General features: G+C 48.4%; 1 protein-coding gene across 16 annotated transcripts in view; it reads left to right on the plus strand.

The window, feature by feature from the left end:
• Nucleotides 1-27,619, plus strand: part of LOC125427328 (leucine-rich repeat flightless-interacting protein 2-like) — a 121,009-nt gene that overhangs the window by 11,123 nt on the left and 82,267 nt on the right. For 9 of the 16 annotated variants that reach the window (XR_007243666.1, XM_048486601.1, XM_048486596.1 and 6 more), the window contains exons 3-4: nt 8,332-8,349; nt 26,018-26,065. The exons of 4 other annotated variants lie outside the window; for them this stretch is intronic. Coding sequence is in view for 11 of the 12 variants with exons in the window: in XM_048486601.1 (XP_048342558.1) it covers nt 8,332-8,349; nt 26,018-26,065 (66 nt within the window). In the remaining variant the exon portion in view is untranslated. The remainder of the gene's footprint in view (nt 1-8,331; nt 8,350-26,017; nt 26,066-27,619) is intronic. 3 more of the 16 variants (XM_048486595.1, XM_048486600.1, XM_048486589.1) reach the window with 2 other exon arrangements.

Genomic DNA, 27,619 nt, shown 5'->3' on the forward strand with positions numbered 1-27,619 from the left:
GACAGATATGCTGAATAAACATCTTGGCCAATTTTGGTGCACTGGGAATGGAGGTGCAAGGAATAAAGTGGGCTTGTTTAGAGAATAAATCAACAACCATCCAGATTACAGTCTTGCCTTGACTGGCACACAAATCAGTGATAAAATCCATTGATATAACTTTCCAAGGTTGGCTGGGAACGGGTATTGGGTGTAGAAGCCCTTGGGGCTTCCCAGGATTTTCTTTTGCCATGGCACAAATGGAACAGCCCCTAACATAAGCGTCTATATCTTTGTGCATGGTGCGCCACCAGCATTGGCGTCAGAGAAGGTGTAAAGTTTTAACAAAATCAAAGTGTCCTGCTGCTTTGGAATCGTGCCCTTGCTGTAGAACAGCTCTGCGCTGTGAGGGATGTACAAAAAGCCGATCTCCCTTCCACCACATTTCATCACATAATTTCAACTGAGGGCCTTCCTCCTCTGGCGGGAATTTCTCCTTACCCGCCTCCAGGAAGGAGGAGAGAAGGTTTGCAGGAGGTTGGACCACGGGAGTCGACGTTGTTGCGTCTGAGTGGTTATTTGCAAGCCCAGCTGGGAGGAGGAAAGAATGGTTTGGGGTGGTCATATCTCCACCCCCTCTGAAATGGGGAGGCTGGAAAGTGCATCTGCCAATCAGTTGGGTTTACCTGGGAAAAAGTGGATGGTGAAATTAAATCGGGGTAAAAAAATCAGCTGCTTAGCTGATAGTTTACCAGAGGTGCTAAGCGAGGCAAGATTTTTATGATCCTTCCACACTTCAAATGTACAAGGGGTGCCTTCCAGCCAATGTCTCCATGTTGACAAAGCCTGTTGGATAGCTCCGGTTTCTTTATCTCCTACAGTCCAATTAATTTCGGAGCCAGTAAATTGTTTGGACAAGTAAGTACAAGGGTGCAGTTCGCCATCTGCTCCCTTCTGGAACAATGTAGCCCCCAGTGCCTTATCCGAGGCATCTACATGTACCACAAAGGGTTGGGCTGGATCTGCATGGGTTAGTACCGGTTCGGAGGTAAATGCTCGTTTGAGGGCATCAAACACAGTCTGGCAGGATAGTGTTCACCCAAGAGGGGCACTTGGGCAGGTTGCTGTAGGACCCTTCCCCTTGGTGCAGAGTAAGTCCGTGAGGGGTAATGCAAGTTCAGTAAAGTTAGGGATAAAGTCTCGATAAAAGTTGGCAATGCCAGAAATTATTGTAGCTGCTTATGAGTAGCAGGAAGTGGCCATTGCAACACATCATGTACTTTGGAGGGATCCATTTCCAGTCCCTAGAGCAGTGATGGCGAACCTTTGGCACTCCAGATGTTATGGACTACAATTCCCATCAGCCCCTGCCAGCATGGCCAATTGGCAGGGGCTGATGGGAATTGTAGTCCATAACATCTGGAACGCCAAATGTTCGCCACCACGGTCCTAGAGATTCTATAGCCCAAAAAGTCCAATTTTTTTCTGGTAAAAAGCACATTTAGACAGCTTGACAAAGAGAGAGTTGCCTAACAAACATTTCAGCACTTCTCGAACTAGTTGTACATGGAATCCCTCATTCTGCGAGTAGGTCAGGACATCATCCAAGTACAGCACTACACATTTAAACAACAAATCTTGGAGCACATCATTTATGAGGCTCATGTAAACTCCGGGGGCTCCACTTAACCCGAAGGGCATCACTTAATATTCAAATTGACCATAGTGAGTATTAAAAGCTGTTAAATGTTCAAATCCTTCAGCTATTCGTACATGATAGTAAGCTTCTCTTAAATCCAGTTTGGTAAAAATCCGTCCCTTGCCCAAGCTTGCTAGCAAGTCCTTGATCAGTGGGAGTCAGTATTTATTACAGGTTGATAATCTGTTCACAACCAATAATCTGTGCACAACCAATAATCTGTGCACAACCAAAGGGAACCATCCTTTTTTTTTTGGCAAACAATACTGGTGCTGCATAGTTACTAGAGGTGGATCAGATGAATTTCCGAGCCAGATTCTTGTCCAAGAACTCATGGAGGGTGGAGTCTTCCACTGGACTCACAGAGTATAGACAACTTTTTGGAAGTTTGGCACCTGGAACTAGCTCGATTTTACAATCAGTTTTTCAATGTGGGGCTAAGGCATCACATTCTTTTTCTTTGAATACTCAACTTAGGTCCTGGTAGGGGGTCGGAATGCTGTCCCTCTCCTCAAGGCAAGATCCAAGAGAAGCTGCCACCCCCTCTTCCTTTGATGTGTCTCTGCTCGGGGTAGGGGTGGAGTGTATGTGGCTTCCACACGGAGGATCGGTGAAACGTACAATCTGGTCTGCCCATTTAATAGTGGGATTGTGATCTACTAGCCAGGGCATTCCCAAAACGACAGGGTATTTGGCCACGTTGGCAATTATAAAACTGCGGCACTCCCAGTGTTGAGTGCACTGGATCAGCACTTTTCCAGTTTTAAAAGCAGCAGGAGGCCCCTCCATGGGACGACCATCCATCTGGGTAAATTGAATGGGTCTGTGGAGGGGTTTTAAAGTTAAACCTAACCTTTCTGCTACACTGGGGTGCATTAAGCAGTGGTAACATCCAGAATCCACTAACGCCTGACCCATAATCCGGGTCCCTTTGGGAGAGTTGGACACAATCATGGGTAGGACTATGGGTCCTTTATCTTCACTCACCCATTCTGAACCTTCCGTCAGTGGGCCTGGACCTCGGACCACAGCAAGATGGCCAAATCCCTGTGTTTCTCCATCAGAATCGGGAGAGGATGGAATTGGTCCAAAAACTGCTTTTGAGGATCCTGTCTTAGGCCTGGTGACACGAGGCTTGTTTACTCATGATGGAGTTGCCCCTTGACTGGGGGTTTTGCGGGGCAGGTGGCAGCCATGTGTCCACTCTCCCTACAGTAAAGACAGAGACCCAAGCAATGCTGGCGAGCATAAGGGGTCTCATCAGGTGCACTGGTTGTTTTCCCATCCGATTTACGGGGTCCCATTGGGGCCGTTTGCCTCTGACGGTGGCTGTAACTCATCTTGGTCTCGAAATTATGGGCCTCCATCATCCGAATTTCAGCTTCTCCAGCTAGAATAATCCAATCGATTAGGGTGTCTGGGTTGCTGGACATCAAGGCCCACCGGCGTAATTCGGGGTTGAGCACACCCTTGTATGAATGGATGAATATCTGCTCCGGCCAATCAGGGATTTTACTGGCCACTGCTCGAAACTCCCCCCAAAACTCTACCAAGGATTTATTGCCTTGGCACATTTGCAAAATGTCCCTTTTTCTTTCTCCCCCAGAAATGGATTTTCAAAATGTCCCTGCAAAGCCATCAGAAAGTGAGGGAGTGATCGAAGTTCAGGAGGAGCATGCTGGTGGAACAACCCTATTTAACAGCACCCACCTCGTGAACCCTCTCCGCTTCAGTAGTGTAGCTACCCTAATGGTCCTGCATCCAGGAAATAGGGCAAATGGTCAGGGGCGCTATCAAATTGAACCTTCAGGTGCCTCCGAGGCATTGGGACCTGGATCACTACCGGTGGTGCCGGAGCGGGCGTGTTCGGTGGGGCAGGTGGCACCCCGCCAGGGACACCCCTAAGCCCGGAACCCACTGTCCGGGATGGGGGAGCCTGCATTATGGGTGGAGGAGCTGTCGCTTCTCTAGTTTGAGTCCCAAACTGGAACTGAGTGTGGCCAATGGGGTTGCTCTCTGCAGCCTGACTTCTAACCGATTCAGCTGCTCCAGCCCGGGCCTGCAGGGACTCCATTTCCTGATGGAGCTGGTGAATCACAGCCTGGTATTCACTCTTCTGGTTCCACTGGTCAGCCTCCTGCCTTGAGATGTCCATGGTTCTCGTGATCCGAATTAGAGTCCGAGTAGTAATCATCAGTCAGTTCCAATTTTTTTCTTTTTCTCCACGCCACGCTTTTCACGCGCTCAGAGTGTGGTTCCACAGCTCCCTCTCAGGGTAGTACAGTTCTTCAGAAATTAGTTCTGAAAAGAATCCACAGATCTGGGTCACCTCCATGCTCTGCCTAAACTCCACTAGTGGCGGATCAGACGTGGAGGTGAACTCAGATCCTCGACAAATCCGGTTGTCAGTCAGACCCTGAATGCTGCCAATGCGCAAACGTCCAAGTCCAATCGCAGCCTCCTCCACATCAGGGGGCTCATGCACAGAGCCTGTTACTACCTCTGTAAGAGACGAGTTTGCCCCATCCCCAATGGAGGGAAAGTGCGGTGCCTCTTGTCCATGAAACATAATTACCAATAAGGTGTTTGCAACTTCAGCCGACAATTGAAGCATAAAGTTGGCAACATTCACAAAGCAGAACTGTCTTAATATCAGATTCCCCGTTCAGACAATAAATCATTTGATTTGTTCAAGGCTTTTATTGCAGACATGTCAGGAACATAGAAAGCGTGTTCTGGCGGAAAGTGCCCCAAACTCTTGATAATATGAGTCCAAGATCTGTCTGCTTCTCATGTGGGGGTGGGGATCTTGGACTCATATTATCAAGAGTTTGGGGCATTGTTCAGCCTGGAGTCTCTTCCCAGCCGCAGAACTCCAAGGCCACAGCTAGAAGTGATAACACTGCACCTGTGTAAGCGAAAGCAATCCCCCCCCCCCCCCCCCGAGCACCATCATGACAGCTGTTCATTTTTTCTGCCTAAGTGTAGAATCTTACATTTATCTCTGTTGAAAATCATTTTGTTAGTTTTGGCCCAACTCTCTAATCTGTCCAGGTCATTTTGAATCCTGTCCTTGTCCTCTGGGTATTAGCTACCCTTCCTAATTTGGTATCATCTGCAAATTTGATTAACATGCCCTCTATTTCAGTATCCAAGTCATTGATAAAAATATTGAATAGCACTCGGCCCAGGACAGAACCCGGTGGCACTCCACTACTCGCTTTTCTCCAGGATGAAAATGAGCCATTGCTGAGCACTCTTTGTGTTCAGCCAGTCAACCAAGTACAAATCCATCTAACAGTTGCATTGTCTAGTCCACATCTTTCCAGCTTACTCACAAGAATATCATGGGCCACCTTGTCAAAGGCCTTACTAAAATCAAGGTATGCTACCTCCATAGCATTCCCTTCATCTACCAAATTTGTCACTCTGTCAAAAAAAGAGATAAGATTAGTCTGGAATTACTTGTTTTTGAGAAACTCATGCTGATTTTCAGTGATCACATTATTCCCTTCCAAGTGCTTACAGACTGTCTCCTTAATGATCTGCTCCAGAATCTTTCCTGGTATTGATATCAGGCTGACTCGGCGGTAGTTGTTTGGGTCATCTTTTTCCCCATTTTTGAAGATGGGGTCAACATTAGTTCTCCTCCAGTCCACTGGGATTTCTCCTGTTTTCTATGAGTGCTCAAAGATTATAGCAAGCAGTTCTGAGATTACTTCTGCCACCTAAAGACCATGCCACTTCCATTCCGTTAATCAGGTTATCATTGTTGGTTAGGAGCAGATCTAAAATAGCTAATCACCTTGTTGCTTCGTCCACCTTCTGGGGCATGAAATTGTCTGCAAGGCAAGTGAGGAAATTGTTGGACCTGGTAGTCTTGACAGAGTTTGACTCCCAGCAAATATCTGGATAATTGAAATCTCCCATTACGACTATTTCTCTTCTTTGTGAAAGTTTGGTCATCTGTTCCAGGAAGGCATCATCCAACTCCTCAGTCTGGCTTGGGAGTCTGTAATAGACCCCCACAGTGAGATCACTCTTGTTTTTCTGCCCCTTAATTTTTACCCAGCTGCTCTCAACCTGGTTAAGTCATGGACTTAATATGAGGTGACCTTCCGTCTGACAGAAACAGACTGCAGGGAAACCTCATACAGTGGCTTCCATGGGTGTAGGGGGTTCAGAGGTAATGTTATTCACCCTAGCCTACCTCACAGGGTTGTTGTGAAGCTGCACTGGAGGGGAGCCCCTCCTCCAAAGCAGCCATTTTCTCCCGGGGAACAGATCTCTGTAGTCGAGATATCAGTTGCAAAAGAGCTCCAGGCCCCACCCGGAAGTTATAATATCAAAAAATTAAAGGTCATCCGCAGGAAAGAGGGAGGCAAGTATACTCTTGGAATATATAGAAACAAAATAAATGTTATAATGTGAGAGTTGTGTGATTATGCCAGAGGAACTATTGTCAAACAATTTTAGACAAATCAAAATGTCACAATTTATTAGTAGTAAATCTCATTACTTACAAGTAGTACAATAAACATGAACATTACTCTCAAGTTATAAATCTCTTTTCTCATGAATAGTACATTCAAATGGTACACTTTCCTTATTGAACCTTAATTGGTAAAATATCATTACACTCGAGTAATACATTCAAATAGTAACCCATTCATACGGGGACAAGATCAAGAGGAAGAGAAGTGATGAACCCTAATGAGTTCATGGGTTACTATTGGAATGTACTACTCCTGTGTAACGAGAGTTTACTAATTATGGTTCACCAAGGCAAGTGCATCATTTGAATGTACTACTTGTGAGTAAAGAGATTTATTATTTGTGAGTAGTGAGGTTTTGGTTTGTCTAAAATTGTCTGATGGAATTGCTCCTTTTGTAGAAACACACAAGAATCAAATTATAAAATTTATTTCCATGTATTCTAAGACTATATTTTTGTTTTTGCCTCCCTCTTTGTTGTGGATGCCCTTTAAATTTTTTGATATTAGTGGCGCTCCCTCCCTGGCCTTTTTTTCTTAGCCTCAACTGGAATTTGGCAACCCTATTCTAGGTGCAAAAATGTACATTGGATTTAGAAACTGTGTATGATGTGTCGTCTTTTCAAAAGCATTTCACCCACTTTAAAAATAAAATATTTCCTAGGAGTGTTTTTTTCAGTACTTTCTAAAATTTCCTGTTTTCGCATTTTCTTTTGGGGGGCAGAATGGGGGTGGGCACAATTTTTTTCTGAATTTTTCTCATTTTTTCCAAGCCTTCACATCTCTGGAGGTAAGGCAGATTACATTCTTTGAAGACACAGTGGGAGAAAAACACATTACATAAATATTTGTTCTTAGAATGTGTTTGTAGCTGGCAGAAGTGTATTGGGGGGAAATGGCGGGACACCACCTTCTCTGGGCACCCCACCCCCTGCTCAGGGGCGTGGATCAGGGCTACCGAACCCCACCCCTGGCCTCCCTGCAGGTCGCCTTCCATCCCCAGGGCCTGGGGAGGGCAAAAGCCAGCCTACACAGAGAATGGGGGCAGGGCTTGGGGTGGGGGCCACCCACGACTTCCCTGCAGGCCGGCTTTTGCCGTCCCCAGGAAAGTGGGGAGGCAGGGCACCACAGCAGGCAGCCCAGGAGCCATCCTGCTGCTGTGGCGCTCGTCTGAGCCGCCCCTGCTTCCAAGGGCCTGGGGAGGGAAGGCTGTGCCTTGGATAGGTGCCGCAGCAGCAGGCCAGCTCCTGACAGCAGGCCCGCTCTTTCTTTAGGCGCCTCCCCTGCGTTGACCCAGCTCTTCTGAGCCAGGTCGGCGTGGGGTGGAGGGGGGGTGGGGGTGCTTGCGGTAATTTCACTCCCCCTGTCCCTGTGGGTGGTACACCTATGAGTACTGGTAAATTGTAGGGTGGTTGTGTGCTCACTGTCTTGCCATGTTTTCCTATGAACCTTGAGATGCGCACAACTTTTTGCTGATTGGAAGTCCTGTCTCAGTGTAAACAAATATGCTAGTACCTAAAGAATCCAGACTCCTGGGGTTGGGGGTTTTTTTTGGGGGGGGGGGTTGCTGCTGCTGCATCTGGTGATATCGTCTTGAAGGAGCAGAACCCTCACCTCGCCTGATGGTTAAGAGAGGTGGAAAACCAGGTTTGATTCTCCCCTCCACATGAGTGACAGACTCTAACCTGGTGAACTAGATTTCTTTCCCTGCTTTTACATATGAAGCCTGCTGGGTGACCTTGGGCTAGTCACAGTTCTCTCCAAACTCTCAGCCCCACCTCCTCACAAGACACAACAAGGTGTCTGTTGTGGTGAGAGGAAGGGAAAGGAGTTTGTAAGCTGCTTTGACACTCCTTACGGTTGAAAAAAGTGGCATATGAATCCAAACTTTTCCTCCTCTTTTTGTTAGAAGAGTGGGCCTGTTGCTTGGTGTTACTGAGAACACAACTCCTCTGCAAATTTCTGTGCGCTAATCATCAACAAAATAATGGCTTGTCTAAGGCAGTTTTCCTTACTTTTGACTGGAAATTTGAGCTGTTTACCGTTTATCAAGCACGCAGATGGCATATTTGATAAATCTAATTTACCTTAAAGTGCAGTATACTTCTGCATTTTGTTTACACTTCATCTGTTTCTCTTTTCTTCCTCATCATTGCGAAGATCTATCAGGTTCAAAAGGTAGGATATTCTAAGCTTTTCTGTGATTGCATGCATGATTTTCTTTTGCAGTGGGTATCATTCGAACATGTGACAAATCTGCTTGATCATACTTGGAAATATTAGAAATCTTTAAGGCGATCTCGGTTCCTTCTAATCTATAAAAATTACTAACAGCCCAATCCAGTTGAGGGTGGTGGCCAGGGACAGGCCTGCTTCTGCTACACCACCCTGCTGCCTCCAGAGAGCTTTCTGTCAGCTCAGGGAGAGGAACCCCCCCCCCCCCGAAAACACCTCCCCAGTGCTGGAAAGCGTTCCATAGGGCCTAAGGGACAAAAGTGTAAATTCTGGACTCCAGCTGACTAATGTGGGCTCTGTCCCTGGGAGCAGCCCAGCCCCTCCCAACTGTCCAAGCAGATGCTGACATTGCTCTGCAGCAGCCTGGACTTCCTGGTCTTGCTTCTGCGGAGCGGAGGGGCAGCCTGGTGCTGGCACTTCTGCCCCCTCTGCTGGCAGGGGTGGCCCTTGTGCCAGGAGAGGGGGCAAACATGTCAGCATGGCCCGCTGCTGGGTACACAGCCTAGCCCAGCCCCTCCCCCCCCGCCCCCGGGCTGGATTTAGTACCCCAGGCTAGTTTAGTACTACTGCAAAACACCCCTCAAGGAAGAAGCAAGGCTAGTTTAGTACTACTGCAAAACACCCCTCAAGGAAGAAGCAAGTATTCTGCTAATAATTTTTCTGTCACAGTCATGCTTTTTGAATGCCACATCCTGCACCACAGTTGAGATGCGCAGTGATCAGCAGAGGGACAAGGGATGAGTCAAGTCTCTGTCTGGCTTGGGGTGTCCGCCTGAGAATCATAGAACCTCCCTTAGTGGCTTTGCCTTTGGAGGTGGATCAGACCAAAGAAGAGGGCGGGGGAGGGGGGGGAGAAGCTGTGGTCATTGTCTTATGTAGCATTATTATAGTCTCGCCCCTGTAAACAGCACTGGGCAGATGGCACCAGTTGCAGGTTTTTGTTTTATAATGTCTTGTGTTAACCAGCTAGTATGCCATCCAGATTACATATTTCCAACAATTTGCATGGTGTGAGAAGGTGTATAGTGCAAAAAAGACAATATCCTAAAGTGTCTTAACTGATCGTCCTTCTGCCATTCTTCTGATTTGTGTATTTAAAACCAGAGGATTCTGAGAGTCAGACCTTTTACTTCCATGACATTTTTTGCATGTTCTTACTAGATGACCAGTCATCCATTTGTCTTGAAAGTGGCAGAATAGTAGAGTGAGCAGATGTTTCTGAAATGTTGTGCTTGCTGTGTACACTTTCTTGTCTTGCTTTTATTTTAGGCTTTGTACAGGCAGCAACTTTTCAGAGACTTGTAGAGCTGTCATTGTCTGCAATATGTTATCTATCTCACTTTGTTTCAAATCAAATGAGCATTGCAGGGTTCTGTAGTGCTCTAATCAGTACCTGGAAAAAAGTACAATCCACTCCCATCCGTACATGTCCATTTCTGCGTTGTTTTTACAATCATCACAGGGAGGCACTGGGTAGCGTTAAGTGGACCACTTCTCTGCCTTCTCCCGCTCCCCCATCTGAACATCTTATAAACATTTTATGATCATTCATCCAGGTGACTAGTAGCACTCATGTAGATCATCAAAAAGAATTCTAGATCAAAGTGACCTTCCATTCTCCTCCTCCTTAATAATATAAACTCTTCTCCAGCATATTTGTGAACAGTTCATTGCTATTTACCCAAATGTTCAGTGTTCACAGTTTTACTTATTTGTTCATCTTCAAGGTATCTTCCTTTCCGGAAGGAAAGACTGATTCTGCTAATTATTTGATTCTGGGCATGATGGAAAGTCTGATTTATTTGTTTCATTATGAGTTGAGGGCAGGGAAGCCCACATCAGTGGGGTCTTGGGAACTGCTCCTGCTATTCAGGGGGGTGATGCAAGTAGGGCAAGGTGGTGAATTGGGTGGTAGGAGTGAACCCTGAGATATTTTTGGTGGGACAGGGGTCTCCACTCAGTGTAGTGTCACTGTCCCCACAGTGTGTTTTGATTTTGAGACTTACTGAAGACTACCTCTTTCACCACTCATAACCATCACATTATGAGAAAGAGGCCAGTGAAATGTTTGTTTACTGGCCTGCCCGTGCGAGGCACGATTCACCATTACGCACTCTGAGGTAAATTGTCGTGGAGCTTTGGAGGCAGACACCTTTATTTGGTGAATCCCCCATTTTGCCAAAAATTAAATTTATGTTGAAGGAAATAGATTAAAAAACCCAAAACACGTGTAGGTTTATTTTACAATTATAGTGAAGTAGACTGTGGATATTAAGGGCCAACTATTTGTGAGTGTAACTTATTGAGAGAGAGTTCATTTGTTGTAAAAAGTCTGCATAACTCCTGGGCTTTTATACAAAATAATGTAGAATCAGAGTTGGAAAAGGCCACACAAGCCACCTACTCCAGTCCCCCGCTCAGTGCAGGAATAGCTGAAGCACCCCGACCAGTCTTCACCCAACCGCTGCTTGAAGACTGTCCGCAAAGGGCAGCTGATTCCACTGCTGAAATACTCTTACTGTCAGACAAAATTCTTAGTATTGAGCTGGTACCTTTTTTCCTATAATTTAAACCCATTATTGTGAGTCCTCTCCTCTGCTGCCAACAGGACTAGTTCCCATCTCTGACAGACCTTCAAATACTTAAAAGACAGCCATAATGTCCCCAACCCATAATGTCCCCAACATGTTCAGAAAGTTATACATGGTACCACAATACATCCGTGGCCTACTCCAAATCCCGCTGGTGTATCCTCCCATTGGGGCCTTACATTGGGGCCTGGTCACCAAGGAGGGTGAGGGAAATATCAAGGACCCACTAGACGAGGGGTCTGCAACCTGCAGCTTTCCAGATGTTCATGGACTACAAATCCCATCAGCCCCTGCCAGCATGGCCAATTGGCCATGCTGACAGGGGCTGATGGGAATTGTAGTCCATGGACAACTGGAGAGCCGCAGGTTGCAGACCTCTGCACTAGACAAAAGGTCAGACTCGGTGAATGGTTAGCACAGGGGTAGGGAACCTGCGGCTCTCCAGATGTTCAGGAACTACAATTCCCATCAGCCCCTACCAGCATGGCCAATTGGGCATGCTGACAGAGGCTGATGGGAATTGTAGTTCCTGAACATCTGGAGAGCCGCAGGTTCCCTACCCCTGGGTTAGCACCTGCTATTAAAGCACTGGCCCCATCATTGACCATGACCAGGGCTGCCATGGTCTGGCTTAAAAGGATTCTGGACATCCTGCCCCCGGAGAAGCAGTCAGCTAGGAAGGGGTAGAGAAAGTCCTCCTGGCTAATGCCTTCCTAGCAGATGACACCTTTGACGCCCTGACGCTTCTGGCATGCTCCAATGGCAGCTGGTGTAGTGGTGCGACGTAATGCTTGGCTACGCCTATGGCAAGTGGGCTTTCACTCCAAAACCACAGTGGCAGGATACCCCTACTTTGGGGGTACCGTATTTGGCAAAGAATTAGATCAGGTTCTCATAGAAACAAAAGATAAAAAGAAGGCCATGCCAAAATTTGTCTGGCAGGATCGACCCCAAGGTTCGACCAGAAACGCCCTTCGTTCCCACAGAGTACTTCCCAGAGTGCCTCAAGATGGGGGATGCACACATGGCAACCCCAGGGATCTTGGCAATCCCAAGGATCCTGGCAACCCAAGGGATCCTTTCGAGGGCAAAATTCCTTTCATCCAACCAATACACCCGGAAAACCCTTTTGGCCCAATCGCTCCTCCAACCAATGACAACCAAGCTGCCCCGCTAGGTGGTTGTCTACTACACTTTCGTCACTCTTGATAGGGCTGGATGACAGAGGTGATTTCCACGGGATACATGATAGAGTTCTCCAGAATCCCCCATCAACATTTAATTCTATCACCACTCAACCGGACAAGGCCATCAAAACCTTGAAAGCGGTTCATCACCTCCTTCAAATCAAAGCCATAGAGCAGGTCCCCCAGCCAGAAAAATTCCTAGGACTATACTCACACTTCTTTACCGTTCCCAAAAGGTTGGGTGACTGGAGGGTGATTCTCAACCTATGCACACTAAACACTTACATCAGGCTTCCAAAATTTTGGATGGAGACGCTCCGATCCATCACGGCGTCCCACCGTCAGAAGGACCTCATTGGATTTGATGGGGGTTTACCTCCATATAGCGATCAATCTGGCCCATCGCAAATTTCTCAGATTCGCAATACAGAATCTACACTTCCAATTCAGGGCACTTCCGTTTGGCTTTGCCACCGCTCCTAGGACATTCTCAAAGGTTCTCCTTGCACCTATCATCCTGCTGAGGGACGAAGGGGTTCACATTCATCCCTATCTCAGCAACCTTCTCATCAGGTCAAGGTCTCATGATCAGGCGCTGCGAGACATCCAAACAGTGCAGCGAGTCCTCAGTCAACATGGAGTCCTGATCAATCTCGACAAAAGTACATTAACACCGACCCAAATGATAGAGCACCTTGGAGCAGTGATAGACACCACTCAAGACACCCTATTCGTTCCCAGGGACAAAATCCTGAAAATCCAGTGCTCGGTAGCAGCAGTGATCTCAGCCAGGACAACACCACTCCTACAACTGGCCAGCCTGATGGGATTGTTGATCTCAGTCATAGACTTCACTCAATGGGGCAAGTTCCGCGCCCTGCCCTTCAACAATTCCTACCCCTCTATCAGTCACGGATCATGCAGAAACGGGACAAAATCTAGCTCTCTTCGGGTCAGCCTACAGTGGTGGACCCTTTGGTCCAACCTGAACCGAGGGAAGACTTATCTACACCAACGTTGTCCACAACTCTTCACCAATGCCAGCCTTCAGGGGTGGGGAGCAACCCTCCAACACCAATTTATGCCAAGGCAGTGGTCAAAAGAAGAATCCAGGTTGCCCATCCATGTTCTGGAAACCAGAGCGATCCTTCTAGCCCTCCAACACTTCCAACAACAACTGTATCACCAGCATGTCCTGATCAAGACCAACAATACGTCCTCAAAGATGTATGTCAACAATCAAGGGGGTTCCAGGTCTTCGAGACGGCACGAAGAGGCTTTCAAGTGGGTGGAAAAACATCTACTGTCCCCAGAGGCCGAGTACATTCAGGGCATACTGAACACCAGGGCCAACTGGCTCAGCTGCCACCAGATGTCAGAGGGAGAACGGAAACTCAACCCATGGATCTTCCAGGTGATCTGTCAGAAACTGGGCAACCCAGAGATGAACCTATTTGCCTCCCCAGGCAACTTTTAACTTTCTTGGTACATGACATGGCATCACCACCCACAGCCACGCAATGGATGAATTGACGACGGATGCACTGATGACGCTGTGGCCCCCTTGCCTGCTGTACACCTTCTGCCACGGGCCCTATGAAAGATATCCGCAGAAAAAGCGAGAGTCATCCTATTATTGTTGTTGTTGTTGTTGTTGTTGTTGTTGTTGTTATTTATTAAATTTAGTATACCGCCCTATCCCCAAAGGGCTCAGTAGCTCCAAGGTAGCTCCAAGGTAGCCCAGGCGGTCATGGTGCTAAAAAATTCTAGAGATGTCAATCACCACTCTCCTCAGCCTTCCGATCATACCAGACCTAATAGCTCAGGGCCCCCTGTGGCACCCAGATCTAGGATGGCTCAAGCTCTTGGATGGCTTGACTCTTGCGAGGAACAGGTTGTGGCTAAAAGGATATTCGAAAAAAGTTACTTCCACCATCCTGGCCTCATGCAGGCACTCGACAATCAACATATATAATTCGTAATGGAGCAGATGTCACAATGTAGATCCAGAGCATCCCTCCACAAGTGATATCCTTGACTTCCTACAACATGGTTTCAACCTGAGATTCTGCAGCTGTTGACTATTTGGACACGGATCGAGCTGCTGGATGCCCCTCCCTTTCCTTGGGAGCGAATGGCTTCCAGGTGTTGTTCAAGGCAGCCATTTATAAAAAGGCAACACCCCCCCCGACTCACAGATGTTAAAAACTGCTTCCACCCAACCGGCTCCAGCAGCTGTTCTGGAGAACCTTCCGTGAAACCCCTGTAATTCGACTGATTCGAATTACACATTTGGAACCATGAATGTTGGTTCAGAGAACCTCAGTTCCAATAGTTCAAAGCGTGAGGGCACACATACTGAATGCCAGAAGGACCCCCTGTTTAAAAAGAGAAGTCAAAGGAACCAAGGACAATGAAGACCGTATCCCTAGTCGTGTCCCCATAGTCAGCAGGGGCGTAACGAGGAAAACTGGAGCCCTGGGCAAAACCTGAGTTTGATGCCCCCCATGGGTGGCGGAAGAGTGAGACTCCCGATCCTCCTCCCTGGTGGCTTGTGGCTTCCCCACTCTTGCCGGCTGAACTGAAGCCCCCTTACTGGCAAAAGGAGCGCCGAGATGCATGGCGGTGGTGGCTGGCGGGCAGCTGTGACGTCAGGGGAAGCGGTGGTGATGGGTGGCCAGGTGCACGTGCTAGTCCTTCTAGTCCTGCCACCCCACAAAGATCCATCCAAGGACGCAGCAGGGCTGACAAGAGACGTAGTACAGGCAGCAAGGCTTGGCAGTTGTAAGGAATTCCATAGAAGCAGAAATAAAAGGCTTTTGGAGTAAAAGTCCATTTATTAAGACATCTTAGAAAGCTCAAATACACGCAGTGGCAGGAATGACACTTCCCGCCAGAAGCACAGGTTATAATACCAGTCACCCCATCCCCCCTTCCTGCTTCCCATGGGAACAGAAGCTTCATCTCCCGCGCAAAGATAAAGTCTCGCCTGATGCATCCTGGCCCATCGCCGGGTGGCTGTGGAATGCACTCCGGAGTTACCTCACCATCAACACCATTGAATCCTTTACACTCTGCCTCCCCTAAAGACCCGCTTCCCCAGGTTTTGCAATGCGAGGAGCAGCGGTGAAAAGCAACAATAAGGGTGGGGGCTTCAAATGTTTTGGAATAAACCCATTGATTATACCCAGAGGAATATCCACCCAAGAAACTAAATATTGCAAAGCGTTTGCGATTAAAGCGAGTCAGGATAAGCGTCAATTTACGTAGTGTTTGTGGCCATCAATAATAGTCCGGTGGGGCCTCTCAGTGAATGGTACCGAAGGCATCGGTGAGGAGCCTCCTTGAGCAAGCTGGAATGGAAGACAGGATGGATGTTACTAAGAGAGTTAGGCAAATCTAAGCGAGGCAGTGACATCATTAATCGCGTAATCTGAAAAGGTCCCTAAAATCTCTTGCCAAGTTTGGAAAATTTATGCGCGTCTCTAAAAGATTTTAATTGTAGATAATCACACCCAGAACCCCTGCGCAGAAATCGGCGGTGTTTATCCGCCTACAGTTTTAGAGTCCTTTGCTTGTTGTAAGGCGGTCTGGACCGACTTCCATCCCTCGGCTAGGGATGAAATCCATTGATGAAATTCTGGGGTCCCAGCAGCTCGCGGGTAGTTGTGGCGGCCGGCGGAAGGGCGACCAGACACAATTTCAAAGGGGTTTCTTTGTACTACTATGAACCGCATTGTTATGGTACTCATAGCGGAATAAGTTGCGCACCAATTGTCTTAGTGGTAGTTGGTGTATTTCGCGTAAATACTGCTCTAGGGTTCTGTTCGTTCTCTCCGTCATAGCCCGTCACTTTGAAGCGTGGTAGAGGCGGCAGCGACTACTTTCTTCGCGCTTTCCAAAACTTTGAGATGAATTGGGGCGGTCGAGGAGACTATAGCGAAGTGAGAATGAGCGGTAAACATGTTAGATAAACGCTTCAGCGCCAACTTAGGAGAGCCCGGAGGGATGGAAAGCACATGGAATAAAATGGGCTTGCTTAGAATAAGTCTACCACCACCATAAAACTGTATTGCCATGACTTTCGGAGCAAGTCTGTAATAAAGTCCATAGAAGTTGACCTCCCAGGCTGAGGCTACGGGAGAGGTTTCCAGCAGTCAAAAGGGCTTTCGGAATAGTCTTAGCTTCTGCACAAACCCGAGCAGCCTTTAATGTATGCCTCAATGTCTTTTGCGCATTGCAGCGCCAGAACTGCCGGCGGGCTAAATGCAGGATTTTCAAAAAAGCCAAAATGTCCAGCTGAGCGGGCATCGTGATGGCAGAAGCCTCAAGAACCTGCTTGCGGGGGAGCCGCGTACCAACATTCCCCCCTCAGCCAAACTCCATTCTCAAAGCGCCAATTGGGAGTCTCCCGGCTGCTGGAGGCACCGTGCAGCCGCCTCCTCCAGTTCCGCCAGGAAAGGAGAGCGAGACGCTGGGAATGGGGGGTGGAGGAGAAGTGGGCGTTTGAGATCGGTGACAGCCAGCCCTAACTGGGAGGGAAAGAACAGTCGCGTGGAATGTCTCGTAAGGCAGCTCCACCTCGGGTAAAGAGCAGCGAGCGTCAACCAGTTTGTTGGTTTTCCTGGGAAAAATGGACTGTAAAAGAAAGCGAAAAGAAATGCATTGCGTAGTTGTTGTTTGAGACATCTTGAGGGTGGAAAGAGCTGCCAGGTTTTATGATCCGACCAAACTTGAAAGTTGCTTAGCCCCCCCCCTCAGCCAGTGGCGCCAAGTGGAAGTGCTACTTTGATGGCACTTGATCTCTTTGTCTCCACAGTCCAGTTGGAGTTGACAGAGAACTTTTGAACAAATAAAGCACCGCGGAACCAGCCTACCATCTTTATTTTTCTGCAACAGGGCTGCTAAGTGCTTTGTCCGAGGCATCCCGTGAACCACAAGCGGAGATCTGGGTCAGGAGTGCTTTAGGATAGGAGTTCAGTGGTAAAGCAATTTTAACAGTTTGAAAGGCTGTTTGACATTCCTCTTGACCAGGAAAGGGGGCGGGCTTGGCGGATAGTGGATCCTTACCGCTTAAGTGCGTAAAGAGGTCTGTGAGGAGAGTTAGTTCAGCGGGTGGGGTATAAAAGTCGCGATAGAATTAGCAAAACCAAGAAATGACTGGAGTTCTTTTCGCGGTTGGGTGAGGCGGGCATTGGAGGACTTCGTCAATTTTAGCAGGATCCATTTTAAGCCCCTCAGAATCCGGTAACCCAAATAGTCAATGGAGGTTTGATGGAAACAGCATTTGGAGAGTTTAGCAAAGAGAGTTATCAAGCAAAAGCGTTTCAATACCTCGAACCAACATTTCATGCTCTTCTATGGTTTGTGAGTAAATTAAAAGCGTCATCTAAGTATACAACAACTCCTTTGTACAGTAAATCATATGAGAACTTAGTTGATAAGGGCCATAAAAGCTCCGGTACCCGAATGGCATTATTATAAATATTCAAACTGTCAAACTTTGTGTTCGCAGTCAGGTGTTCATAGCCTTCAATAAATTCTGACTCTGTGGTAAGCTTCTCTCAAGTCCAATTTAGTAAAAATCGTCCTTTGCCGAGTGCATCTAAAAGGTCCTTGATCAAAGGCAAAGGATATTTATTGGACAGGGGCATTGAGACCTCGATAATCTGTGCAAAGCATTAAAGACCCATCTTTCTTTTTTGACAAACAAAGCGGGAGCAAGCGTGGGTGTGTTTGTGGTAGCCCGTCTATGAACCAGCGAGCAAGGTTCTTGTCTAAGAAGGCACGAAGTTCCTTCTCCTCATTGGGACTCATGCGGTAGATTCTACCCTTGGGTAGTTGTGCCCCTGGTTGTATGAAAATTTTACAGTCAGTGTGTCTGTGGGGTGAGAACTGAACGCATGCCTGCTCCTGAAAAACTCTGGGTAGGTCATGATATGCAGGTGGAATGCCAATAGAATCGGGAGCAATCACTGAGGAAGCCAGGGAGGGGATGTGTCAGGAGGCGTTGGGTTTTCTTCCCAATTCATGTGTTCACCGCCAGGGAGGGTCAGTGAATTCTAGGATTCTTTCTTTCCAAATGAATTTTGGTTCATGTAACAATAACCAAGGCATGCCCAAAACTATGGAGTGTTTGGCCACTGGCGTAAGCCAAAATAAAACTAATCTTCTCCCAATGGTCGGTATAGCGGAGAACCGGCTGTGTTTTGTACTGGGCGGTCCCTTCGTTCGAGGGGCTACCGTCCATTTGGGTGAAAAGGTATGGAAGCTAGCCAGGGGATTCGGTCCAGACCCTGGCTCCTCCTCGCGCCACCTGGTGCATTAAGCAATGGGAGCAGCGGAATCCACAAGGGCCGAGGCTATAATGCGAGTGTGTTTAGCGGGGTTGGCCAGAAATGCTTGAACAGTAATGGGGCGCTGCCTTCACTCACCCGCGTCAGGCCGGGGCCCATGTCCATGGGGGGGGCTGAAGAAAGGCAAACAGCTGCTTCCCCTCCTCTGGGTAAGCCTTCGGTAACCGCTTTAGAGCGAGAGCCAGTGGGAGAGGCGGCCCTGACCTGCGTGGTGGTTTGGCAGGCGGAAAGTCTCTTGTGAGCTGGAAGCCCGGTTGGTTTTGTTTCTTAGGACAGTTGGCGGCTAGATGACCTGGCCCTCGCGAAGTAAAGGAACACAATCCCAGTCGGCGGCGTTTCAGAGGTGGTTTTGGTAGAGCTGGGCTTGACTTGGTGGGCCTTAGTAGTGGTTTTGGTAGGCCTCCTTGGCGGCATATTCAAGCGAGACGCTACTTGGGACCCCAACTGGATCCAATCTGCAATGAATGCGGAACCGAATTAAAAGACCGTTTCCGCGTAGCTTGCCGTCCACAGCATCTGAGAAGTATTGCGCCATTTCATGCGTTCAGGCCACTCAGGAGGGAGATGGGCAGCAGCGCCGCGAAATTCGAGAACTGGAAATCTACCAAGCGGTGATTTGCCTTGTTGGATGGTTTTGATGAGTGCGGATAGCTTCATTCGGCCTGGATCTTGGCAGCTCTTAAGGCTTGGAGGAATCACGGGCACTGTCGCGAGAGTCCTCATCCTGCAAATCAAAATAATAGTCCTGGCGAACCAGTCGGCTGCTGCCCCATCCAGGACTGAGCCGATGTCCATTATTTCGGCTCAGACGGTATAAATCATCATAGTCTTCCAAGTGGGCATTGAGTTGCAAGATAAAGTAGGGAAGTTTGGAAGCAGTCCCATCAAAGCGGGCTGGTATCGGAGGCCCGATAGTAGCCGTTAAATGACTCTTAGCCTGCTGGGGAGGAGGTGGTTCTTGTGGGTTGAGCAGGTTGGGCAGGCAGCTGTTGTCACGGGGGGGGCGAATGGTGGCGGGTGCCGCTGGTGTTTGGGTGGCAGGACGAAGATCTGCGGCCCCTGGCACCGGCATGATCAGTAACAGCATAAACTCAACAGGGCTTTCCGGTCTGCTGCCTCTTTAGTTCCCCTCTCCAAGCGCCAGCCAGCTCCCTCTCCTTGCGAGCCAATGCATCACAATGCGCATGCAAAGCAGCTTTTCGTTCCAATTTAGCCAGTTACCGTCCGTTTAAGGGCTTCCAGTAGGCTCACTTTGCGTCGCCTGAAGCGGCTTCGCGTTGCCGTTGTAAATCCAGTCTGGAGCGTTCCAGGACTTTGTCATGGACTGACCGATTCTGGGCATATTATTGTAGTTGGAGGCCCGGCGTCAGCGGTCCAACTTCGAGCTGGACTTCTTCTGGCGTTGCTGTTCGGTCCCCTCTGCGGGTTTTAGCTCTTGCTGCAACTGTGCCCGTTCCTCCTCCCATAGCCACAAGCGTTCACGGTTCCATGCAACGGCGTCTACGCCCAGTCGTCCACTTCTCATCCCAGTCCTCTCTCGATGGGAGAGAAAGCAGTCCGGCTGGGAAGGCAGGCTTTCTTCGGACTCTTCGATGCGTCTGGAAGCGGCGGTATCGGAGGCACCGTGGCAGTAGCCACCGGTGATTGTTAGCTCCCGAGGCACCTCAGGTGCGGTTTGCTGGCCGGGATTAGGGGGGTCGATTGGGAAGCGATGCGGATACCCCTCCCAATTCCAGGTTTAGTCGGTGTCCTTTGGGCCGGGCTGATGCTGTGCCGCGGTGGTTCTTTGGGAGCATCACCAAAATACGAGTCAGGAATCGTTCAATGGATTCCTGGGTTGCCGCATGAAAGGTGGTCAAGCCGTCTCCTCCATGACAGGTTGCATCTGAGGTTTGTAATCCACGAGCGGGTAGAGATCCGATCCACAGGCGCTCGATCCGCAGGCAAAAGCCCCAAGCGACTCATGGAAGTCCCCATGGTAGATGCGATCCGTCCCCTCGTTCCATGGAGTAAAGGAAGACTTCGTGCTGATCACGAGGGGCGGAAAGAGCCACCAGCGAGGACCCGTTCTCCCTGCTGGTTTCCTCCAGATCAGAAGGGAAAGAATTGAACCCTCTGGGGCTACCGCACCTTCGCGTAACATTCAACCTCTCCATGCGCCAAGACAAAGGTCCACTACACAGGAGTATAGATGAATTCGATTCCTGCCACAATGTAGGAATTCCATAGAAACTTCGATAAAGGCTTTTGGAGTAAAAGTCCATTTATTAAGACCTCTTAGAAACTCAATGCAGTGGCAGGAATGACACTTCCCGCCAGAAGCACAGGTTATAATACCAGTCACCCCATCCCCCCTTCCTGCTTCCCATGGGAACAGAAGCTTCATCTCCCGCGCAAAGATAAAGTCTCCGCCGATGCATCTGGCCCATCGCCCGGGCTGTGGAATGCACTCAAGGTTACCTCACCATCAACACCATTGAATCCTTTACAGCAGTTCAGCTTGGCTCGGCCCGATCCGTGGATCAGGCCAAGCTGAGCCGGTTTGGAGGGCCAAGGGCCCGAGCCCGCCCCCTCTGAACTCTGCGCAATCCAAACTTGCGGTAACATCCGAGATTCTGGGATGCGTTTTTATTTTTTGTTTTTTCGCATTTCGGCCTGCAGGGGGTGTATTTTTAGAGATATTGGCACCAAAATTTCGGGGAATCATTGCTCCAGCACATGAAGCCTGCTGGGTTCCACAAAAAACCCCCAGCATTTTTAAAGCTAGTGACACCAAAATTTCAGGGTATCTTCAGGAGACCGTCCTGATGACACCCCCCAAGTTTGGTGAAGTTTGGTTTGCGGGGGCAAAGTTATGGACCCTCAAAGGTGTAGCCCTATCTCCTTAGTTCCCATTGGAAACAATGGGGGACAGGGGTAACCAAACTGCACCAAACCTGGGAGGCATCATCAGCACAGTCTCCTTATGATACCTTGAAATTTTGGTGCCGATATCTCTAAAAATCAGGCCAAACTGAGCCGGTTTGGAGGGCCAAGGGCCCTGTCGGCCGAAATGTGAAAAAACACCAAAAAAATTAAAACGCAGGAGCATGCCCTGCAAAATTCCTGAGCCCTGGGCAGCTGCCCACATTGCCCCATGGACATTACGCCACTGATTGTCAGGACCCCTGGTCTGTTCAAGACAAGCACTTCCTTGTGAGCAAAAGTATTTAGTAACAGCGGTTCAGGGGAAATTATGGCATTAGACGTTTATTGACAGAACTGGGAAACCCCACCAAAAAGCCCCTTTCATATAGGAAAGAGAACTTGCCACCCTACTCCAAGGCTCACCCCCAATCCCAGAGAAACCCAGTTTCCCCCTGTCAGTTGGAAAGGAATACCACTGGCCTCTCTTATCGTGTTCTATTTCATCCAAGCCAACACAGGAAATAACTCCAGGTATCTAACTAAAAACAACAGGCTGTGGATTCCCAGGATTACCTTTGAGGTGGAGGGGCAGGGGGATGACACAGATTACTGCACCCATCTCTCACCAGAAGGAGAATTATGGCCAGACCCGGTATGACTGGGCATGACACATATCAGCACCAGAACCAACTGTCGCTCCTCCAAAACCCCCATAGATTTGGTCTGAGCCTTTGATTTCTTTCTCTAACATTGAGGTCAAGCCTATCCCTGAGGTCCAGGCCCTGTGAGCTCGCCCAACCACCCAGTGGCAACAGCAATACAATTCATGACCTTCCTACACTGCCTCCGACACGAGTACAAGAGGAGACCAGGGGCATATGGACAGGTTATCTGCACATGCTCTATCCCGGCACTGTTGGTAATTGAGGTAAATTTAGACTTGAACCTTGCCTCTATACTTGATTCCACAGTTACTGGATCTGTCCCTCCTATCCATAGAGCTCAAACCGTAAAGACACTGGTGGTATCTCTTAGTAGATCCTGATGACAAAAGACGCCCCCCGAGGCTGTTTGGTCTGATGGCTTCAACCATAGCCATCACCCCTTATGCTAGGTTTTGTATGAGGACTCTCCAGAATTGGTTTATCAAGTGCTTCAACCCATCAAGGCTGTTCCAAAACCATCATTTGTCTATACCAGTGGTGGCGAACCTTTGGCACTCCAGATGTTATGGACTACAATTCCCATCAGCCCCTGCCAGCATGGCAAATTGGAATTGTAGTCCATAACATCTGGAGTGCCAAAGGTTCGCCACCGCAGGTCTATACCATGTCAAGTGGTGAGGGCTCTGGGATTGTGGCTACAGAATATCAGCCTGTTGGCAGGCGTTACTCTTTGGCAGGGGTCCCCAAACTACGGCCCGTGGGCCATATCCGGCCCCCGGAAGACATTCATCCGGCCCGCAGAGATCCAGATTACTGGCTACAACCCATTTTAAAAGGGAGAAAAATTTCTTCAGCACATTAGTGCTCAGTGCTTTAAAGTGCTCCAGGCAGCCCCTGGAGCTTGGCACCCCGACCCCCAGGTTTACAAACACAGCCTCAAACGCAGGCGACTTGCTGCTCATTCCAAGCGGCCGGAGGGGACTGTACCAATGCAGCGGGGGGGGGGGGGGGAAGGCGGCTGAGCTGGGAGCTGGAGACCCTTTGGTGGGAAAGGGGCTTAGGCGGAGCCTCGGATCCTGCGGCTGTTACGCTGCAATCCTGCTCTGAGTTTCTCCGGTCCGAGCCCATTGGAATGAAAGGGTTCGCCCACCATAATTCTCTTTAGGATTGCGCTGTGCACCACGTTGGGCTACTGAGACCGTCATAACTCTGTTTGGGATTGCACTTCAAAATAAAATATGTGCAGTGTGCATGGGAATTTGTTCATAGTTTTTTTGAGTCTGGCCCTCCAACAGTCTGAGGGACAGTGAACTGGCCCCCTGTTTAAAAAGTTTGGGGACCCCTGCTCTTTGGCTATTTAGTTGCAGATGTATGTAAGAGTCTGGTACTCCAGACAGCAAACAAGACTCAGGAAAGTTTCAAGAGCTTTATTGGAACTGTTGTCAGCCCAAGATTCAGGAAGCCAAAACTAGTGCTTTGTCCCATGGACCCCAGTATATACCTGAACATTTGCCACATGGCTCATCCCAGAATTCCCCCCTCCCTTGCATTCCCAAAACATCAGCATAAGAAAGGTCGGTGAGAAAGAAGTATTGTGATAGTTGCAGACACTCCCCTCCTTCAGGAAGCTGGAGATAAGAAAGCAGTTTGCCTCTTCAACTAGTTACAAGGAAGCATTAGAAACCCTTCCCAGCCTCGGGCAATGATAATTCAAGTCCAGCTGTGGTCTTGGTGCGGATGGGTGGGATGCCAGGCCAAGCATGGCTCCGACCTGACATAGTCACTCTTACCAATAATGCCTTCCACTAGGGTTGGGGAGCTCATTGCCTGGGTTTCTCAGTTCAGGAAACTGGGACCACTGGAATTCCTACTTGCACATTAATGTGCTGATACCGAGAGTGGTCAGGTTTGCCCTTGCCTCCTTCACAGATATCTAGTGCAATGAGGTGTTGGTCCAATCAGGCAATAGCACCACTGTCTATTGCAGCGGTCTGCAACCTGTGGCTCTCCAGATGTTCATGGACTGCAATTCCCATCAGCCCCTGCCAGCATGGCCAATTGCAGACCCCTGGTCTATTGTATCAACAAACAAGGGGGCACAGCTGCTTTATTCTTTAAGCGGGAGCAGAGAAAATGTGGGACGTTTCCTTACACGACTCCATGGACTTCAGGGCCCTCCACTTAGCAGGAACCTGGGCACATACACTCATCGCATCTGTCAGGACGGGCCCTGACCGGTGTCCGGAGGAGGGGAACCCACCCTCCATTCAGAGGGCCATCGGCCCTGGGCTAGGCTCCAGCTCGTCTGCTCCCCCCTCCCTTCCTTAGCATCAGACTGATAACCAGGAAGGGCCACTGCCCTTCTAGGTGTGATGGTCCCTGCCTTTTGTGTTAACGTTTTATAATTGAATCACTGTATTGTTTCCTTTGTTTCTATGTTGCAGCTGCGGCACCTTGGCCAGGCCGGGGCTGGCCCAAGGCTGTGGGGATTTAAGATCTATTTCTTGCCATGTGTCCTCAGAAATCGTCTATCTCTCGTTATGCCTTGATCACCAATAAAGTCGATAGTTTAAAATCTACAGATTGCTTTATTCCAGGACTGAGGTCTCACAGCACCCAGGCAGAGCCAAGCCCAAGGCAGGGTTTCCAAAGAAAGTCCTGGCTAATGATGCTGGGATCCTGCAAGGCTCAGTTCTCCTCAGATACCTCCACCTGGCAGAGCCTTCTGCCATACCTTGCACTTCTCCTTTGACTCTGCCCCGTAGCCTCCTTTGAGCCACTGGCTAACAGGCTCAGCCCTTCTGACCTTCCTGAAGGTTCTCCCAGCTGCACAGCATCAGGTTCTGCCTGAACTTGCAAGGAAGGGCACAAAGCAGTCTTCTGCCTGCATTTCCTCTGGTTCCACAGTGTCTTCAGGCTTTGCATCAGTCTGGCTCATGACAGGAACAAGGCCTGTTGAGGTGGGCGGAACTTATTCCATCATGACGGCCCCAGGCTCCACTTGTCAGCTTGGTTCATCCAGCTGAAAGCCTGTTGCTCTCCCGGGACGTGAGGGACATCCTGGTGGATGCACATGCACCCTCCACTAGATGCTCCTTTCTGTGCCAGGAAGAGAGTTGGACCAAGTCCAGAGGGGTTTCCCTATTTCCATGCCCAGTCTCTTTTGCTTTAGGATACTTGTTCGTTTAGCTGCCTCTTCGTTGAAGGTTCGTTTAACGGCTTTCTCTGCACATCATAGCACAATTGAAGGAGAATCACTGTTTAGACACCCCCTTATGTAAGCATTTCCTCAAAGGACTTTCAGATCTGTTGTCGCCATTACCCAAAGTCAGTTTCACCAGATATCAGAGTCTGCCACTCATGTGGAGGAGTGGGAAATCAAACTTAGTTATCCAGATAAGAGTGCAACACTCTTAAACACTCTGGCTCCCCATAAGGTTCTCAGATTTTTGAATCTCTGATGGTTATAATAAGTTCATAAGGGACATTTGTCCCCCTGCTTCCGTGGCACATGGGCTGAAATCTGAACAATGCAGAGAAGATTAGTGTGGCCCTGTTCAAGGATGACAGAGAGTTAAAGCTGTTCTGGTTCAAGTAATATTTGTCTCTTTGTCTTCTCTACTACCTTGATTGGGAGGCAAGTATTAAGGCTGGTCAACTCAGGATGTTCTGATATTATTTCCTGATTATGTTCAGCTTTGAGAAAGCAGACTTCACTTTGTGGTGCGTGCGTGCTACACCTAGACAGGGTGAGTTTGTAGTAGAGACTTCTTACAACCATTTACCATTCAAAGCAAAATGTTTTCTGGATTTGGGAGAAAGCTGCTGTGTGTGGGCATGCCTTAGAAGTTGTGCTTCTTTACTTCTGACTGTGACTTCCTTTCTTCTCCCTTTTCTATCTCTAGAAATATTGTGGTCTGGATGCAAAGTTTGGTGACATCGAGCAATGGATGGTAGGCTTGGCCTAAAACTTTCTGAAAGGCCTGGGGAACTTGTTTTAAAAACTGAACAACATATCAGTTTTCTGTATTTGAAGATGTGCTTCTGCATTCCTCATTCCTCATTGTACAGTATGGATATAACTGACTCTGATAGAAGCCGCCCATTTTCTTTTTAATCTAAAAGGAGCCCTTTAAGATGGCGTGCAGTTCTGCTGAAAAAGTTGGTCAAAACGATTTCCCCTTCAGCCCTTGCCCCGTGGCCCTCAGGTTTGTAAGGCTGGGTCTTAACTTTAATTTTGAGACATTTGTCAGAAGCATCAATTAAACTATTAAAGATGCATTCTCCTGTGTGGAAGGGGGAGATTGTGTTTATGGGAGACCACTTACCCGAATATTTAAATTAATAAATAAAATAATTAAATAATAAATAAAATTAACAAATGAAATCTGAAATATATGTTGTAGTTCAGCATTATTTCAGCACTCTTTGCTAGAAGTTACGTTGTTACTGGTTGTGGTGGGTTTTCCGGGGGGCTGTGTGGCCGTGGTCTGGTGGATCTTGTTCCTAACGTTTCGCCTGCATCTGTGGCTGGCATCTTCAGAGGTGTATCACAGAGGGAAGTCTGTTGCACACTTCTCCCTTGCATTCCACCCCTCACTCCCTCCCCTCCCCTTGCATGCTGTGTAACAGACCACGACCACACAGCCCGGAAAACCCACGACAACCAGTTGAATCCGGCCATGAAAGCCTTTGACAATCATGTTGTTTCATTTCCAGTATAGCTCATTAAATCACTATTTTGTCATTAATAAAATATAGTATACGGCCCAGGCTAGCCTGACCTTAGAAGCTCAGCAGGTTGATCCTGATCAGTATGTGTACATGGGAGACCACAGAGGATGTCCTGGGTCTCTCAGTTTTTAATCTGGTACTTATAAGGTACTTGTAGCTAGAAATGTTTTATCTCCTGAAAGTTACTTCATTCCTGTTTAGTTCTTTGTCTTTCGGATCTTATCTATGCTTACTATATTTCTTTGTTGCGCTTAAATCTTTCTGATAATTGTCTCCCAAGCGTGGCAGGCTCTGCCTTCAGCTAACGAAGTCAAGGCAGTTGTTTTGATGGTTAAAATTGCTACACTTTTAGACCAGCTTTTCCTATATGGATAAAAATAGCATAACTATGATGGGCCCCTTTTGGCTGTGACTGAAGGCCCAAGGGTCCTTTCCCTTCAGAGCAACTGACAGCTGCAGCATGGTTTGTTCAGACCCAGTGCAGGAGAAACTTACAAGACTTTTATTCTTGGAGCAGCAGTGGCACAGTGGTTAAGAGCAGGTGTACTCTAACCTGGAGGAACTGGGTTTGATTCCCCGCTCTGCCGCTTGAGCTGTGGAGGCTTAACTGGGGAATTCAGATTAGCCTGTGCACTCCCACACATCCCAGCTGGGTGACCTTGGGCTAGTCGCAGCTTTTCGGAGCTCTCTCAGCCCCACCCACCTCACCAAGTGCAGCTTAGCCTTATTATCCTTTAAATATCTTTCTTCATCATAAAGTTCAGTCTTGGTAA

The sequence above is a fragment of the Sphaerodactylus townsendi genome, linkage group LG02, assembly GCF_021028975.2.
Source record: "Sphaerodactylus townsendi isolate TG3544 linkage group LG02, MPM_Stown_v2.3, whole genome shotgun sequence".
Classification (NCBI taxonomy): Eukaryota; Metazoa; Chordata; class Lepidosauria; order Squamata; family Sphaerodactylidae; genus Sphaerodactylus; species Sphaerodactylus townsendi.